Below are 18,856 nucleotides of genomic sequence, written 5' to 3'. Positions count from 1 at the left end.
TTCAACTAAGTATGAGGAACTTTTCCAAGGTGTGTTTATCAGGAAGAGGATTTGGAGAATTGTAGAACGGTTTGTGTTGGAAAGAACTTTCAAGTTCATCCAATTTCATCCCCCTTGCCTTGGGCAGAGACACCTTGGATTGGACCAGGTTCCTCAGAGGCTTGAACACTAACAGGGATGGGGCATCCACAGCTTCTCTGCATAACCTGTTCAGTGCTCCACCACCTCCACAATAAAATATTTCTTTGTAATATCTAATCTAAGTGTACTCCTTTTCAGTTAAAAGACATTCCCCCTTTCCTATGTTCCCGTGCCCTTGTAAAATGTCCCTTTCCATCCCTTTTAGCTATTGTAAGGTGCCTCTGGAACTGTCCCTTTTTCAGGATGAACAACCCAGCTGCTTTAGCCTATCTCCATAGGAGAGATGCTCCAGCCCTCTCATCATTTCTGTGGCCCCTTCTGAGCTTGCTCCAACGGGTCCCTGTTCTGCCTGTGCTGGGGACTCCAGGGCTGGATGAGCACTGCAGGTCGGGTCTCGGTAGGGCAGGGCAGAGGGGCTGAATCGCCTCCCTGGACCTGCTGCCTGCGCTGCCTTGGATACAGCCCAGGTTGTGTTTGGTTTCCTGGACTGTGAGTGGGCAGTGCTGGCTCATGTTGAGCTTCTTGTCAACAAACACCACAAAGACTTTATCCTGAGGGGTGCTCTCAGTAAGAGAAGTAGTACAAGAATTTAGTTGATGTGTATTTTTCTAATGATTTTTCTACAATTCTTTCTCATAGAGAGATACGTAGTTGTCCATTACTGGCCTGTGTTTCCTTTAGAAGACGTGTTACTAATGAAGGTGGAAAGGTGAGTAAACAGCAAAAGGCCATTTTGTCAACTGTGGCTGTGTCAGCGTGATGTTACTCAGGCTGTGATAACAGACAGGCATTAATGCACAAATTGTTTTATTTTGTTATGTGTTAATGCAAATAGGGCATAGTTTCAGTGAAGGGGGGAAAAAAGGGATCAAGTCAGGCCCCTTCTAAAATTTAAGTCTCTGTAGTGATCAAATGTTTCTTCCAGGCAGACAGAACCAATTCCTTAAGACTGTTTCTTTCGTTAAAAGCACCCAGATTTTCAGTTTCTGTTACAGGGAAAGGTGGAAAAAAGGGGCCTTATTTTCAAGGAACAACAAGCAGGAATTTTTCAGATTTGGGTTTGATACTGCTTTTACTCTGAGGGTTTGTTTTTTTTTTTGTGTGTCCAGTGGTTTTGGTTTTTTTGGGTTTATTTTTTTTTTTGGTTGGTTTTACAAGTTATGCATCCTTTATTTGTCTGCCCTACTGCTTTATGGTAGGGGTGCTCATTTATTTATTAGGTTTTTTTGTTTGTTTTGGTTTTTTGGGGTTGTGTTTTTTTTGGGGAGGGGGTTAATTTTTTTGTGAGCTAGAATGATAGAGATCAATATTTTTTTCTGAAGATAGGTTGTGTATTACTAACTACTTCATGTATGGTTATGATGAACACTATCATGACTGTTTCACTGAAGATTTTTCGCAGGCTAAGGGGATCTTGCCCTAAAATCTTATAGTTGAAACTGAAAGTCTAAGTTCCAGCTTTACATAAAAATTCATAAATCAAGGTTATCTTTGTTCAGACTATCCTTTGTATTTATTCACTATCTTTGCATTTGATGTTGTCTACCTCGAATTACTTTGTTATAACAGCAGTTCATTTAATGGAATTGCTTGATTAAATTATGGTCATACACAGCCATTTTAAACAATGTAAAGTCACAGATTCACTGAATCATTGACATATGAATTAAACTGGAAATTGAGCTTCAAGACTGAATTATAGATCAGAAAAGTATCTGAATGTTTTGAAGATACTTAAACTATCAAAATTGGTGTGCTGAGACCATACAAAACACACCTGGCACAGTTGTTATTTGATGAGCAGTGCAGAAATGTTGCACAGAGATGACAGTTTCAATATGTCCTTGCAATTATGAGAACCTTAAATACGGTATTGGTACAGACAGCCAGAGTAAACAGTTGAGCATAGTGCTATAAATTGTCGGTGATTTGAAGAAGTGATTTAGACAGAAAATGCAGGGTGAGTAGGGGATGAGTCCTTGGTCCTTTGCATATTAAAAGCAAAGAGAAACACACTGGAATACTTTGGTATTATTGTGAGAGCAACATTTTGGTCAAAAATTAATCTCAGGTGATAAAACCAGTCTGTTGCCATCCAGGGGTACTTTTTTTCATGTTATCTGAGCATGTCTTTACTGAAAGAATTGCGTGGAGTATATATATTTCAAGTTGTCTAAAACATGACATTCTTAAATGCTTAGTATATGTTTTAGCCAGAATTTTATTAACATGCTGTTAAACTATTTTGAAAACAAACATCATGTAAGGAATTAGTTGCAAAGAAAAAAACAGAAAACTATCAAGATGATGATACTCTTTTTCTTTGCAGACAAGATGGAATCTCTGACTCCTTCACCAGACTCAGTAGATAAGAAATTGAAGATAACTCATGTAGAATGCCATCCTGAGTGCTTGGTTATAATGTTCCAGGGTCAATACAATGTAGGATGTGAGCTTGACTATTTCATACTACAAAATGAAATACAGCGTGTGTTCAAAGTAAAAGATGACATCTGTGTTGGTGGATCTTGCTTGGTGGAAGACACAGGAGGAGAATGGCATAGAGGAAGAGTTCTGAGCAAGAAAGGGAATATCTGTGAGACTTTTCTTATAGACACTGGGCTTGTGTTGGCTGTTGAGGAAACACATCTTGCTGCTGCTAGTGATAAATTGTTTCAGCTGCCTCCAAAGGTGGTTTTGGGTGTTTTTGCAAGTGTACTTCCTCTTGGAGAAAAATGGAGTCCAAAAGCCATTAACTATTTTTCATCTCTGGTAGGATTACAGATCACTGGTCATGTGAAGGCTGTTACACCATATCAGCTGTTTATTCTAGAAGTGCGTAAGATTATTACTGATGTTCTTGAGCTGCAGTTAGGTAAATTTATTGATGTAGATTCATTTTGTCTTGTTGTAGAGACTTTAAGAGCATTGCCCCAAGGAATACTTTGTAAGAGAATACCACAACTGTTGACACAGAAGTATCCATTCAGGGAGTTACTTACCTTAAATAATTCTGAGAAACCAACAGATTTTTGGCACATTCCAGATCAGCTCTTTCCATGTTTACCTGTTGGTAGTAAAGAAAATGTAAAAATAACTGGTGCAGTAAGCCCAAATAAATTTTATTGTCAGATACAGAAATGGCTGAAAGAGCTGGAATGTTTGACAGGAGCTATGCATTTGTACTATGAAGCTCTTGTTGGAGAAAATACCACATCTTGTGATAGTTTTGGACTGCTCTGTGCTGCCAAGAGGCAAAATGGACAGTGGCATAGAGGAGTGATAAAACAACTTCTCTCTGATCACGTGGAGGTCTGGTTTATGGATTTTGGCATTATTGAAGCTGTGCCACCTAGTTGTGTTTGGAAACTGAAAGCTGAGTTCATGGTATTACCAATGATTTCATTTCCATGTACACTGTCTTGTTTTGGTAGTCAGGATGAAACAGTAATAGAATTTCAGCTCAAGGAACTTACACAAGCCTTAATAGGACAAACTTCTGTGTGTGTCCAAGTTGATTTATACAATAATACTGAACGCTTGTATTATATAACGCTGCAGAAACAAAATATTGGAATTAATGCTGAGCATCCAGAAAACCAGAATGAGACAGCTGCACCATGCGGCTCACCTTTGGAAACAAAAACCAGAAGTATTGCACTAAACCACAAACTAAGTTCAGAGAGAAGCAATTCATCTAAGAATTGCTCTGGAAACAAAGATAAAAAAACCTGCTTACCTGAATGGGACATTTCTTTCTCCAGCCACTGCAAGAGAGTAGAGATGCAGATGAACTGTTTTTATGGAGCTTTTGTAGTACATGTCATAAATCCATCTGACTTTTGGATTCAAATATGTATATACCAGAATGAGTTTCATGCCTTGATGAAAAACATTGCCTGCAGATACAGTCAGTGTAGAGATGATGAGATGGTCCTTAAAAAGCCAGAACCTGGGTTGCTGTGCTGTGCCCGGTATAGCAAGGATGGGTGTTATTACCGGGGTGTTGTCACAAAAGTGTTTCGTGTTAGCATTATGGTTTACTTTTTGGATTTTGGAAATACAGATACTATACCTTATCACCATGTGAAAACATTGCTTCCCGAGTTTTCTGATTTACCAGCTTTAGCTATGTGTTGTTCCCTTGCTTGTACATTTCCTGTTGATGGTGTATGGGTTAAAAAAGAAACTGATTTCTTTAAAAATGTGGTGTTGAACAAACCAGTGCTACTTCATGTAATTGGAAAGCAAAACAACAAGTACGTTGTTAATGTGCAGTGTCATACTGGTTTCCTGCAAGGAAATGTTGCCACGTGTATGGTTCAAGCTGGTTATGCTGAATATCGGCTAAAGCCACCAGATTCTGTTCTAAAGGCAGCAAAAAAGCGGCACAATGGGAAGCACCTCAAATGTAAAAAAGAAAAAATCAGTGCAGAGAACAACAGTAATATTTGCAAAAACAAAGTGTCTGGAAATGGAGACGTACTTCAGAAGGAAAAATCATTAAATGTGCTGCCAATGCCTAGAGAACCTGTTGTGCCATCCTGTTTAGGGGAAGGTACTGTCTCTAAAATGTATAAATCAGTATGTGAAGAAAAATTAGTTTATAAGGAGCTTGTGTTTAAACCAGGAGCTGTTAATGAAGTGGTGTGTTCTTGCATATTTTCCCCAGCAGATTTTTCATGTCAACTGCAAAGCAAGCTGCCAGAGCTAAATAACTTGATGGGACAAATTCAAACATACTATAAAGATCATACCAGTCCCTACAAAACTGGACAGGTTGCCTGTGTTGTTAAGTATCCCAAAGATGGGAAGTGGTATAGAGCAACTGTTGTGGAGGAGGTATCCACAAATGAAGTTGATGTGCTTTTTGTAGACTACGGTTATCAGGAAAGAATTTCACTTAAAGATGTACAGGGTGTTCTTCCAGATTTCTTAACTCTAGAGAGTCAAGCATTTAGATGTGGCCTTAAAAATGTAGTCTTACAGACTGACTCAGTTAATTGGTCTGAAGAAGTGCAAAGACGATTTGAAGACTTCCTTTCTTCCTCTAGAGGACCACTGACTTGCACCATATATGCTGTTGTTCTGGTGAGCCCCAACTATTTATGCAATGTAGTTGACTTACAGACTCCACTTAAGAGTGTAGAGGAATTCCTCAGAGAATGTAATCTCACCCAGCCTGAACATGTTGGGCTGAGAAACCTTTCATCTTTGGGTTCTCTGTACAGTTTTTGCTATTCATCTTTTAATATAAAAATTGGAAGTGAGGAGGATGTTTATATAACTCACATAAATAGTCCTTCAGAATTCTATTGTCAGCTTAACCGCAACTCTGAAACTCTTGAGGCATTGATGAAGAAGGTTAGTGACTTAAGTAAAATGTCAAGTAATGCAAATTATCATGGCAATATGCGACTGTGTATAGCCAAATATGTGGAAGATGGTCTCTTTTACAGAGGTTTGGCTTTTCCTGTGGAGTCAACATCCTTTCTGTTGGTTGACTATGTGGATTTTGGAAATATGAATATGGTGGAGAGAGACCAGTTGATGCCTATTCCAGATTCTGCCACTGACCTACTATTCACACCCATGCAAGCTATTAAATTCTGTCTATCAGATCTTAGGGGGGCAGAATTTCCAGCAAAAATTACTACATGGTTTGTGAAAACATTCCTTGGTAAACTGCTGAAGGCTGTAATTTTATCCAGAGAACCAGATGGAAAGATTGTTGTGGACTTGTATGATGGACAGCTCAAAGTAAGTCAGAAAATTAAAGAAAAGGTATTGGAAGAGTTGGCACAGGAAAGCTGTATGGAACAATTTAGAAGTAATGAAGGAGGGATATGTCACATGAAAGATGACAAAGAAATTAATGAAGTCAATGATAAAGATCCTGAAATACTTAAATTGAAAACTGAAGTGAAATGCCAAGCCTATTATGAGTATTACCAGGCAGATACTGATGAGAATTTCAGAGATGAAGAGCAAACTGCATGTAGCACACCAAAGTTGTGTAGAGGATTCTCAAAACAGCAAACTTTACAGGTCAGCAAAGAGCAAGGTTTTAGAAATACTTTCAGTGCCCTTCTGGAGAATGAAGAGGAATCTTGGATTGGACAACCTGCTTCTCACTCCCTGTCTTATTCTGCTTTACATTCAAAGAAAATAACTGTGAATGCGCTCTCTGAATCTCAGAATGAAAGACCAAATTGTACAGGTCAACAGGAAAAGAGTAATAAAAATATACCAACATTAATCAGTCTTCCTCAACGTGATATCCAGGTGAATACTGAAGTAGCAGGTTATATTTCTCACATGAATAGTCCATCAAGTTTCTATGTTCACTTTGCAGAGGATGAAAACTTAATAATAAAACTAGCAGACGATTTAAATGAGAGCTTGGAGAATAGAGGTCGGGAAAATTGCTTAAATGAACTCAAGGTAGGGGATCTCGTTGTTGCAGAGCACTATGCTGATTGTTTTTACTATAGAGCAGTTATTAAAACTCTAAAATCAGGAAACTCCTATGAGGTAGAATTCATTGACTATGGTAATGCTGCAGTTGTAAGTTTGTCAAAAATCTGCAGGATTCCAGAAAAGTTCTTAACTTTGCCAAGGTTTAGTGTTCATTGTTTCCTTAGCAGTGTAAAAAGTGTTCCTGGTGAAAGCTGGACTAAAGAAAGTGCTGCATATTTTGCAAGAACAGTAATTGACAAGCCAGTTGCTTGCAAGTTCTTAGAGCAACATGGAGAAAAATGGGAAATAGATGTAATTTGTGATGGAGAGTCATTGTCTAACTGCCTTTTGCATAAAATAGACAGCATAAGGTGTAACAGCACATGGGTATTTTCTTTGGAAAATAAGCCTAAACAAAATGATAATCCTCAAAGGTCTAAGAATAGTTTAGGTGGCCAAAATAAAATCAAAGCTGCTGGGATGAAAAATACTTCTGTAAAACCCTTAAGTCTCTTTCATCAGGTTTTAAATTCTGGACAAGTAGAAGCAGCAGAAGTAGTTAGTATTTCAAAGAATGGAGATTTTTATGTACAGTTACTTAAAAATCTGCAAATACTACATGAGTTAAAAGTAATGCTTGACAAAGAAGCACAAAGAGGTGATTCGCTTAGAGTGGATGACATTGAACAGGGACTGGAATGCATTACACAATCTGAAAGGAACTTAAAATGGAATAGATCAAAAGTAATAAAGAAATTTGTCAGGGAAAAGTTAATGCTAGTTTTTTTCATGGATTATGGCATGTGTGAGATGGTGTCCTTAAATAATGCAAAGATGCTCAGTGATGAGATTAAAAGTATTCCTAAACAAGCTGTTTATTGTAGGTGGATTTGTTCTAAAAACCTGAAGAAAATTCACTTTGACCATGTAGTAAATGCACTTCTAGATTGTGAAATAAGGATCTTGTTTTTGAGATATTTGAAATCATCTGATATGTGGGAGGTAGATATTTTAGTAGGGGAATTTACACTTCAGGAGTATTTGAATCAGCTCTTAAGTCATTGTTGGACAGTTGCTGGACCAGAAAAATGTAGTAATACAAACTGTAAGGAGTTTGATACGTCATTCAAGATAAATTCAGTCATGTGGATGCTGCTGCGTACTGGCAGAACATATCCTGGGTGTGCAACTGCAGTCACTGATCCTTCAAACTTCAGCATCCAGTTAGAAATCTTCTTTGATTGCATGCGAAACTTGTCCTTGCTTCTCTGTGACCTTCCTGACAACTTGCCAGCTCTGCCAGAAGAACTTGTGATTCCTGGTGCTAGCTGCTTGATCGAGTTTGGGCAGGAAGCAGAGTGGTACAGGGCAGAAATTAGTGAAGTAACAGGTCAGTCTGTTGTTCTTACATTTATTGACTATGGCTTTCTGAGGACCATACCTTATTCTGATATCCATAAACTTAAAGTTGTTCCAGAAAGTCTGTTACACTTGCCACACTTGGCACACTCTTGCTCTTTGCATGATACTGTTCCTGACAAGGGGGATCACTGGAGTGAGGAAGCTATACTTTTGTTTCAGCAGCTTCTTCATAAACCAGGTCTAATATTTCATTTTATCCACTATGGCTCTGAAATGAAGTTAGAGGTGAATGTTTTGTGTGAGGATAGCAGTCTGTCTGATGCCTTAATTGCTGCAGGCCATGCAGTCTGCTCTGACAGTAGGTGCTGTCCCATTGCAATTGACGGACTCTAATCAGAAAAAAAGAATTGCAAGTGAAGTGGCCAGATTCTAGTTACTATGCTTCCCTTTGTGAACCAGAATATAATTATGATAACAGCTCTGATTTTGCTGACAGAATTCAGGCAAAAAAGCTTTTTGAAGCACAGCAATAGATATAAAAAAGTTTAAAAGAAGAGAGTGTGGTAAAGTGGCTGCTGGAATATCATTAACAAAGGATCTGAGTTTACAACTCCATATCACTGAAAGGAAGGAAAACCTACAAAAGATGGACAGTACTGTGAAGACAGGATTTTTTCAGCATTATGATGACAAGAAAAGTAAAGTCATCACACAAATCTGCTACCAGAAACACCGGCTGAGCCTTGTGATTCTGATGTTCTACAGTCTGAAAAGACAGTGTGTTGAATGATCAGTAGGTTGCAGTTAGAAAAGCACTACTTCAAAGCAGAATAAACCAAACAGCCTTTTTGTTGGAATACTCTTGAGATTTTGTATATATATATATATATATATATATATATATATATATATATATATATATATATATATATATATAATATTTATTTGCAATAACATATGGTTTACAGGGTGATGTCTCCATGTTTTGGATGTTCAGAAAACAAAGATGCCAGACATTCTTTTCTTTGGTTCTGATTCCAGAGTTTCCACATGAGAAAAGTTTCAATGTTTACTACGATTAAGCCAAAAATCTGGATCTCCATTTATGGGAGAGACATGCATTAGGTTGTTTTTAATTAGTTCTTGATATACAGGTGCTATTGCCCCTACTGAAGGTTCTCTTAGTATCTGAGTTGCATCATTTTGGGATTTTTCACTCTGCCTTGTGTGTGTGTGTTCCACTGATACTTCATGTTCCTCCCCATCTGCCAGAATGAAGAGAGGCAGTTTTCTCCAGGTGCTTAGTCATTACACTGTAAAGTTTACACAGAATATTGTTTATATCTTAAAGGGAAACATTCAGAACCTTTTATTTTTTTTCTCCTTTGTGGGAGCAGAAAATTTAAAAATTGAAAAATGATGGTAATACTTAGAAGAGTAGTTTTCTTAGTTTTTTCAGTATCTAATCTGAAATGGTAAGAATTTGTCTGCTGTTTTTCTGATTTATTTATTTATTTATTTATTTATTTATTTATTTATTTATTTTGCCTTCACCTCCTTCCTCCCTTGTTTGGACAAAGTATGAAGAGTCCTGAAGCCATGAGGGTTTTCCTTTGTATGCTCTGTGATTGTTTGAATTTCAGTGAGAAAATGAATGCAACCCTAATGGTAGAAAACATATCTTATTGATCTCAAGAAGTAAACAAGATTTTACAACACATATACCCTTTGCCCCTCTGCCCCCCACCCCCTCCATATCATGATGTATTTATGTGAAAACCTGAAAGCTTTATCTGAAAAACAGATTTATTTTTTCAGTAATGGGGACATATCTGGGAAAGTCAAATAAATAAGAGGTGAGACAATACCAGCTGATCTTTACAGTAAAGTTCATTCTGCTGATGAATTATTCTTGAAGCTTTTAATATTTTCATTGTACAAGTGAAAAATGCCCATTACTAACAAATCAGAAAGTGGGTAAGATAAAATTCAAGTAAATACTATTTAAAATATCAGTAATGTTATGTTAATATAGTTATTAGAAAAAAAGGGATGGGGGTTGTAACCATTTGTGATTGTTTTCCTTATATTCCTTATATATTCCTTGCATTGTTTCTTTATATTTCAGGATTTCAAGGTTTTCCTGCTAAAATTGTAAGCTTACCTGGCACATTCTTTGTCAATAGTTAGACATACTGCTGGCTGTTAGTGTGAAACACAAAGGTTGTATTGTGCAACATTACTCATGTTGAGTGATGACTTCACACTTGCTCTGCTGGTTCATTGTAGTGCCACATAGAGACACTGACACTTACATATTAATTAACACTGATTCTAACTTCTGGCTGTCTTTCAGTTGCAAAAGTAGCATCTTGGGCATCTGTTCTTTTTAAAAACCATTTGTATATCCTAAATGCAGAAAATTGTGTACAGTAATAGACAACTTACATGTTTTAAGTAGATTTTTTTTTTGCTTATACATATTGTGCTTTGACTTGTATGTAGTTGTAGAATATTGCTTCTCTAATGTTACAAAATGGAGCCTAGAAATGATGTATGAATGAGAAAAAAATAAACGGCTGTGTGTACTATTTTTATGTTTCGCAAATTGCAAAAGTTAGATTTATTTGCAAGAACTTAGGTTTTGTTTTCAACTTGTAATGAGACTAGCTCGTGATAGTAATTTTTTTACTGAAGGTCTGATACTCAAAATGCTTCAAGTAAAAATTAGATAATTGAAAGTATTTCAGGATTATACTGCATCTGTAAATATAAAGAATGCCTTGTTGCCACTGTTGCGGCAGATTCTCAGAAGTGCATTACAAGGATGTGTTAAGATCGTTAGATTAAGTTGCTGGGAGGCCTGGCTGTGTATTTTATGCCCAGTCTTCTTTCTGTGGTGTGTACCTCTGCTGTTAAAACATTTTTCTTGTAAGGAGAATCTATACTCAGAACCTAGTTGGAAGAAGTTGTAAGTTATTTACAATGTAGAAGTTTAGGTGTGTTTTTCTATTTGTTCTAGCATGAGCATAATGCTGAAAAAATGCAGTACTTTCTGTAGTAGTATTTTTTTTTTTTTGCTGAAATTAAATTTGAAATGTTTATCTTTTTTATATTATTGTATTTATACTGTATCATTGATGACTGTGATTATTTTTAATCCATAAAAGTGATAGAGAACCAGTTTAATTTGTTTGGAATTCAAAATGTTCAGGTGTATACTGCCTTTTTGTCATAAATAAAATAAACACTAAATATGATACATGAAATCCTTATCTCCTCTGTGAAACTTGCCCTACCTAAGACATTCTGAAGTTTTCTATGACCTTTGCTATTGGTGAATGCATTGGAAAATATCTGAAGCTATGTAAGTATGTGTTGCATGGGACTTCTAAGGAGAAGTACTTCTTGCTGATTTAGCAAAATCAGCAAAAAGTGTTCACCAGAGCAATTTTGTTTGATTTAGGAGTAACTTTGCACTACCTCCAGAGGAAATGTGCTCAGACTTGAGCCACTAGAAGTTGTAGGCCTGACAGTTGGAGACAAGATCCTTGAGGATTCATGTAGGAAGAGAGGCAAAGAAGGAAAAGGCTTCACTGGGGGTAGGAGATGGGTGGTTCAGGTGCTTTGAAAGGGCTGACTTAGTTATTGAATGTTTGTATGGGTCAGGCAGCATAAAAGTGCAAGTTTTTAGGCAGAAATTGAGGCTTCAGTGCTAGACTAGTGTGTTAAGATTAGTTTTCAGTAAAAAGGAAATTAAATGGGAGTGTAGAGTTTGAAGAAGAGCTCCTAGAAACTAACAGATTATCATTGGTTTCATAAAGGTAAATGTAAGGATGGAAAAGAGCCTTTGACAGTGTTTTTAATTACCTGTAATGTCTGTAAAGGTCTGTGTGTCTGTGGTTGAGGGTGTTGTGTTACCTGCACATGGAGCTCTGGGGACACGTTTCATTATTCCTGTCCTTGCTTCTTTACTCCCCCTGTGCCTTATCTTTGCCCACATCCCTCCCAAATAAACAGCCCGTCCTAAATGTAATGGAAGCATCTGGCCATGATGGCTGCATCTGAAATAGCAGACATGAGTCCACAGACAACACAATAGCCAAGGGCTAATCTGAGCCATAGTGCTGGTCAAGGCTGGACTCAAACCAGGTTTGGAAAAAACTAACTGCTGTCATTGCTATGCAGGTAAGACCATGAATCAATTATCTCACTCCATAAGTAGTGCAAAGCCCAGGGCCTTTTGAAGCTGTGTGCCAGGATCTCCTCTTGAGTAGGGACATCTCTCATGGTTACTCCTGTGGCTGGGAGATCGCTTCCTGTAGCAGCTTCTCAGTAAGTGAATAATGTCGTGTTAAACTTCAGAATCTTAGCTATGCGATATATGCGATACAAAGGGTTGATTGTGCATATGCAAACCTTTTGACATAAACCATGGACCAAGGCTGAGATTAAGGCTGGATCCAGCTACAGCTAAACTCCTTTCTTAGATTGAGTTGGAAAGCAGGGGGCCCTTTCTGAAGCTCATGACTCAACAGTAGGATTTCCCTGTCAATTTTGTCTGACTCTGATCTCTATGCAATAAATAATCAATGTATCTTTCCATCAGATTTTAAATTAAATTATCAAATGTTTTTTATCTGTAAACATTTTATTTCTGCTTTCTTACAAGTGAAGTGCATCACTCTGTCTGCAATAAGGAAGCAATGGAGTGTTTGTGCATTATACAAAGTTGCAAGAGCTAGCTGACTCACCTCAAGGTCCACAGGCAGCAATCCAGAGGGAGAGGCTGGAAAAACAGGTCAGTAGAAACACAATGAAATGTAACAGGAACAAAGGGCCATAAATTTAAATGAAAGGTTTAGGATGGAAAGCACGATCTTTCCAGAATGAGGACAGTAAAGTGTTGCAGAAGGTTGCCCGGAGAGATAGGACAGTCTCCATTCTTGGTACTTGGCATCACCCAACTGGATAAAGTTCTGAGAAACCTGGTCTGACCACACAGATGACTTAGTTCAGGGCAGGAGGTTAAGGGAACTTTAGTGGTACCTCTCTTCACTTAAATTTCACTGTTACTGCTGCAACTACTCTTTGTATCTTAGGAATAACCAAAGCCTTGCTCTGACCACTCAGAAGAGATCAGGGTACTTCTTCCCTGTCAGATTGTGCTAGACAGCTCCTGTGATGCTGTGAAGTGTTATGCGCTACATGGAGGTACAAGAAGAGGGCAGAAAAGACTTCTTGGTCAGAAAGCCAAGGAGTTATCTCCTGATCCCTTCTGAGTAGTCCTGGGGAACAGAGATTCCCAAAATAACCTAGCTCTGATAATGTAAAAAACTTTACTTGGCTGATTTGAGAGTGGGAGTAGCAGAGACTGTGAAATCCACTCCATTTACAGCTGGGAATAATTTTTAGCATCCAGTGTGTGCAGGGCAGCAGGAAACATTTGACATGAGAGAAGTTTGTGATATCAGCTTGTCTGCTCTCCTGATTGCTCCGGGAGGTGTGTGTATGGTGGCAGTGTCCTTAAAGGCACACAGAGATGTGCTCCTGCTCCTGCCTGTGTGTGGGAGGCAGATTGTTCTGATGGATCCTGGGTGCTGCACTGGCACCTGCTGGCCCTGTGCATTCAGGGGTTGCTCCTGGTGTACCTGCGGGGGTCACCTCAGCCTTAAATGTTCTGTAAGTGGAGCACTGTCTGCTTATGTTCTGAGAAAAGGTGAAACCTGGAGCAGAGCATCCAGCTCTCCACTCTTCGTTTCAGGAAGGATATAGGCCTGTTGGAGCAGGTCCAGAGGAGGCCATGAAGATGCTCAGAGAGCTGTAACACCTCTCCTGTGGAGACAGGCTGAGCGAGTTGGGGTTCAGTTTGGATAAGGAAAGGCCAAATGTGAATTTTATAGCAGCCTTCTAGTACCCGAAGCATAAAAATGATCAGGCTGGGGGGAAGCATTTTAGCAGCGCCTGTTGCAATAGGGCAAGTTCTAAACTAAAAGAAGGTAGACTTAGAGTAGATATAAGGAAAAGGTTTATTGCAACAAGGGTGGTGAAACATTGGCACAGTTTGCACAGAGAGGTGGTAGATGCCCTGCCCCTGGAAACATCTAAGAGCAGTTTGGACATGGCTCTTAGCAACATAATCTAGCTGGAAATATTCCTGCAGGAGAATTGGACTAGATGAGCCTTAAAGGTCTCTTGATGATTAGGCAGAGTAGGAGAAAAAGGTTGGAGATGCTATTTTAGAGGACACCTGATAAAAGAAACTGTTTGGTGGGGAATTCCTGTTATCTGCAGAGAAATAGATGCTGAATATGCAGGCTGGTTATTCAAAAGCACCTAAAAATTCACATTTCCATTAATACCTTCTAAATTTCTATTTGTCAACTGTTTACACACAGTTTAAAATCTTGTCTTTTTTATTTCTCTTCAAGAATCAATTTTTCCATCATAATAAACATTGTGAAACAAAATCATGGAAATATTTAGTCAGCTCTGAACTGACTTTAGGGACAGCTATTCTGATTCTATAGTTTTAATAAGAAAGTTTCTAGGGCTTCTATGTCTAGATCTGCATAATGAAGGAATTAAAATGGTGATTGCAGCATAATTTTGAGTGAGCAGTAAACATTATAAATCCTACTGGGTGACCCTGAAATATAATTAGGCCTACTTCTGTGAAATTATTTTCCTTCAAATATAAAGAAATGGAATAAAAGTGGGGTTTAAATGGGTTTAATATTCTTTTTATTTTATACTTTAAAGGAATACCATGGTGTTAAGAAGGAAAACACTATTTGACAGACTTTGATTCTGATTAATTCTTTAGTGTTTAATCACCTTGATTTCATAGGAGTTTGAACTTAACACATAATATATGATCAAGCCCTTTAATTATGTTCATTTTCTTTTAAGCCATGGAGCCATTGATCTCTAATCTGACATTCCATATAACATGGAATTTCACTTACTTTTGCATTAAGCCAGTATTCCCCATTCTGCCTCCGAGGGTTCAAGCCTTCATCTCTCATTTCCCACCTTCAAGCTAAAAGCTTCTTGGTACTCACCCCCTTGAAGCTGTTTTACTGTACTAAAACGTATTAAAGAATGGTGATATGTCTCTCTAGCTGCAGGAGTCAAGCTTAGTAACTAGACAATTTCTTGAGCAGGGGAAAACCTATGCTCCACTTTCTCCTCAAAGGGATTCTTAAGCATTTTTATATGAACAACTCATTGATGATACTGTGGGAGCAGATATTGGGAGTTTCATAATCCTGTCATGTCCAATGCATTTTGCATACTTTATTTCCCCTAATTAATCTTGAACTCTTCAGCAAAGCAGGACACCTTCAGCAAGAGAGAGGAGATGGCTGATAACTCTTGGATTAAACCACACACCTGAAAGAAACTAAAAACAAAAGTAAGAAAATGGAAAGACCAACTTTGGTCTGAAATAGAGAATTAACTTTGCATTTTCTTCACTTAGATTGACTGTAGCAGCCTATTTCATGGTACAATGTATACTCATTTTCTGTTTTAAAGGATAAAGCATAGTAGAGTATGAGGCAAATTAAACTTTAGTTTTATGAGGATCTACAGGACTGTGAATGAGTGGATGGAAGAACCTCCCTGCAGCATAAGTTGGCTAAAGAAGGGTGGCCTCTCAGGTGCCTTTAGGCAGTGTTTCTGTTTGGGTGATTTAAGCATTTCTCCCTTTGGACTCCTGAGTTATTAAGAGAGTATGCCAAAACATCTCTCCTGTGCCATGGGTTGTGGAATCTCCTCTGATAGCCAGATGGAGAAGTTAAGTGAAACTTAGTAGGCCTTACTTTATGCCTAATGAGATGTAATGCTTTTAAAAAGTTTTAAGGCACTAGATCAGCAAAGGGCTTCTACAGGATCTAACACTAGGGTTTTGTGTCCCAGGCACAGAAACCTTTTGGGAATATGAAAGCTTCCTGTAGTCTGTATGGGGGAAAGTCTGATCTCTCAGTGTGGGATTTAAGACAGTCTACATATTGGTCATAGAAAAACATGAGGATGAGAATGTATTTTAAGTTTTGCACCCTTCTAGAACAAAGTGTTATGTGTGGGATGTAAGCAGGGACACCTGTCTATGAAGTCTTTCCCTGATCTGTATATCTGAAAATAGCTCATATAACACAGTTAACAGTTATTCATAAAACACATCCACCAGTTAAGATAATGCTATTTTTTCATACAGTGTGTGCTGTTTACATCACTTCCTCAGCTGTTGTGAGTTCCAATAACAAGTTCCTACTAAGCCCATAGCCACAATCCAGAGAGAGCCCCTACAGACTAACAGAGAACAGTTTCCCTTCTTTCTGAAGTTGTGCAGCAAGGCATTTGGAATTCCTTGTGCAAAAGAGGAAAGGGTATGTTTTGGTAGCTTAGCTGCTAGGGTACGGAATTAGAGAGATTAAGGTACGTGCTCTAAATGCTTGCTTCTCTGACCTGTTCCTTACTTCATCTTCAGTAGAGCAGTTTCAAGAGGAGTGAATGAAAAGGTTATTTATGCCTTTATGGCTTGGTGATGGAACATATGTTTTTGGACACTGTCAATCTGAAAACATTTATTGTTTTCTAGGTGAATGATTTAACTGGTAAACTGCTGATTTGTGTTTGCTACCCTCTTCTCTGCTCTTAAAAATAAAAAAATAGGTTGGGAGCTCTAGCCCATGTTTTATGCAAAGTGGTCTCTCAGAGAAGCTTTTTCATAACCAGGGAGCCCTGAGAGGCAGAAAGAACATCTGCTTTTTGGTGTCTGTCCCCTAAAGGATGTCAGGTGAAAAAAGCCCATGTTTGGATTCCAGCTGGGTGTATGTGGGAGCACTGAGCTGGTGACACTGAAGTAGTTAAGTAGTTCAGTCCCTGCTTGGGACTATAGTTCCTGATGCCTGGAGAATTGGAAAATCAGATAGGGAGGCAGTATGTAATTGCAGGCGCCTTTAGGTACAGCAACTGTTGAACAAGTTCTTTTAAATAACAAGTTTGAACGTGGACAATGCAATTCTGCTTAATGCTTGCTTGTAAGATTTAATTACATTTAGTCCATGCAACCTATTTCATGCAGTTAGTTTTCTTCAAAAATATTTTGGTGTGTTTTTAAAATAAAACTGGTGGTGGGATTTTTTTCAATTGATACTTTCTCATATCTGAGGATGGATTAGGAACCACTTTTGAGCAATGTGGACACACACAATGGAGGAACACTTGCAATGTATAAAAAGCAAAAATTCTTTTAGCATCATAGCAACTCCATACAATAGTACAAGCTGGGAACTGGCTGGCTGGAAAGCAGCTTTGCAGCAAAAAGGGAGGTGTATCTAAAATCACGTTTGTGCTTCTGATGGATTATAGGTTGATTGTGTGTGAGCATTGTGCCTGTGTGGTAAGGACATCTACCCATATACTGGGCTGGGTTTAATCAGTCTTTAGCTGCCTAAACTGAAGGTACAGAGAAAACAACCAGACTCTTCTTAGGAGTGTGCAGTGGAAGAACAATGGGCACAACTTGGAGCAAAGAAAATTTCAGATAGATGCAAGAAAAACAACTATTCCCAGTGTGAGGAGATTAAGCACTGACTGATAAGCACTCCAGTTTGCCTGGAGAGGCTTTGGCTTTTCCATTTCTTGGAGATACAAACCCTTGAATGAACGTGGCCCTGGACAGCCTGTCCTGGCTTTGGAGCTGCCCCTGCCTTGAGCACAGGTTGCTGTCACAGGTTAGCCTAGCACTTTGAGCAGGAGTCACACCAAATGGCCTTGAGAGGTCCAGTCCAATCTTGCTTACTCTTTGATAACTATTATTTTCTTGGATTAGCACAGTGTCTTGTACACAGACCTGAACTACTTTTAGGTGACTCAGTTTGGGAACAGATGGTTTCTCTGTGGAAACTAAGCTTGGTCCCATTTGGACAACTGGATTAGTGCTTAGTACCAGACTTTATATTCTATTCAGGCCAGCTGCTTCACATGGTGATATAGCACACAGGTAGTACAAACATACCCAGTGACCTTCCAGGCCACTCTCCAGATACAGACATCCTTTACTCTCTACAAGGAACCATCTACTACAAGGAACCATCATTATGTGGTTGAACAATATACTACAGTACGAAAAAGCCCTTTTCCTAGATTATTTCTTTCAAATTTACGTATCTTTGGTGTAATGGCTTTTTCCCAGCATGTGCCTTCTATAAATCTATATGATTAAGAGAGTAAATAAGGCTGAGCTAGAAGGGTTTATTAATAAACAAGTAGCTTATTTTGACAATGACTGTTTCATCTAGACAGTAAGAATTTGCACTGAGATTTTTTCCCCTTCTCTGCTATTCCAAACACTCCAAGTATTTTTCAGCAAGGAGGTTTTCAATTTAAGGGAATGGACACTCACCTAATGTATCATCTTGATACTAATAACCCTAGTTTTTGAGTGGGACATGTTTATAGGATACTTTTCAACATTATTATGCTTTATATATATCTATATCTGTACCTATAAAGAATGAAATCTTTTTAGTCAGTTTTCACTTTGTAACCTTTCAAGAGAATTAAATTAGTTTGAAAAAGAAAACCTTGTTGAAGTTAGTAAGCTTATTAATGATGGTAAGGGTTAGATTTTTACAAAGAAAAATTACTGTTTACTGTGTCTCAAAAAGGTTTTACTGTATGAAAAATAATATGATATATATAACTAGAAGTAATGGGAGGAAATTAAAAATAATTTAAACTTCCTGAAAACGAGTTCTATTAGACTGTAGAATAAGTTCCCAGGGGAAGTTGTAGAAGGCTCATTATATGGCTTATTTAAAACTAGATTAGATGAAATGCCTGAAGGGAGCAAGTTTGGGCTGTTTCCTGTAAGGCTGAAGGA

The 18,856-nt window shown here is 38.2% G+C and overlaps 1 protein-coding gene across 2 annotated transcripts in view; it reads left to right on the top strand.

Moving 5' to 3' along the window:
- The first annotated feature begins 570 nt into the window (after positions 1-570).
- The window catches only part of TDRD15 (tudor domain containing 15), a 42,741-nt gene continuing 24,455 nt past the window's right edge, over positions 571-18,856 (top strand). For both annotated transcript variants that reach the window (XR_014953552.1, XM_021525459.4), the window contains exons 1-2: positions 571-850; positions 2,471-18,856. The exon at positions 2,471-18,856 is cut by the window's right edge. Coding sequence is in view for 1 of the 2 variants with exons in the window: in XM_021525459.4 (XP_021381134.4) it covers positions 2,476-8,355 (5,880 nt within the window). In the remaining variant the exon portion in view is untranslated. The remainder of the gene's footprint in view (positions 851-2,470) is intronic.

This window comes from Lonchura striata, chromosome 3 (assembly GCF_050655825.1).
Source record: "Lonchura striata isolate lonStrDom1 chromosome 3, ASM5065582v1, whole genome shotgun sequence".
Taxonomy (NCBI): Eukaryota; Metazoa; Chordata; class Aves; order Passeriformes; family Estrildidae; genus Lonchura; species Lonchura striata.
The sequence above is the reverse complement of the archived record's forward strand: the minus strand, read 5'-3'. Positions and strand labels throughout refer to the sequence as shown.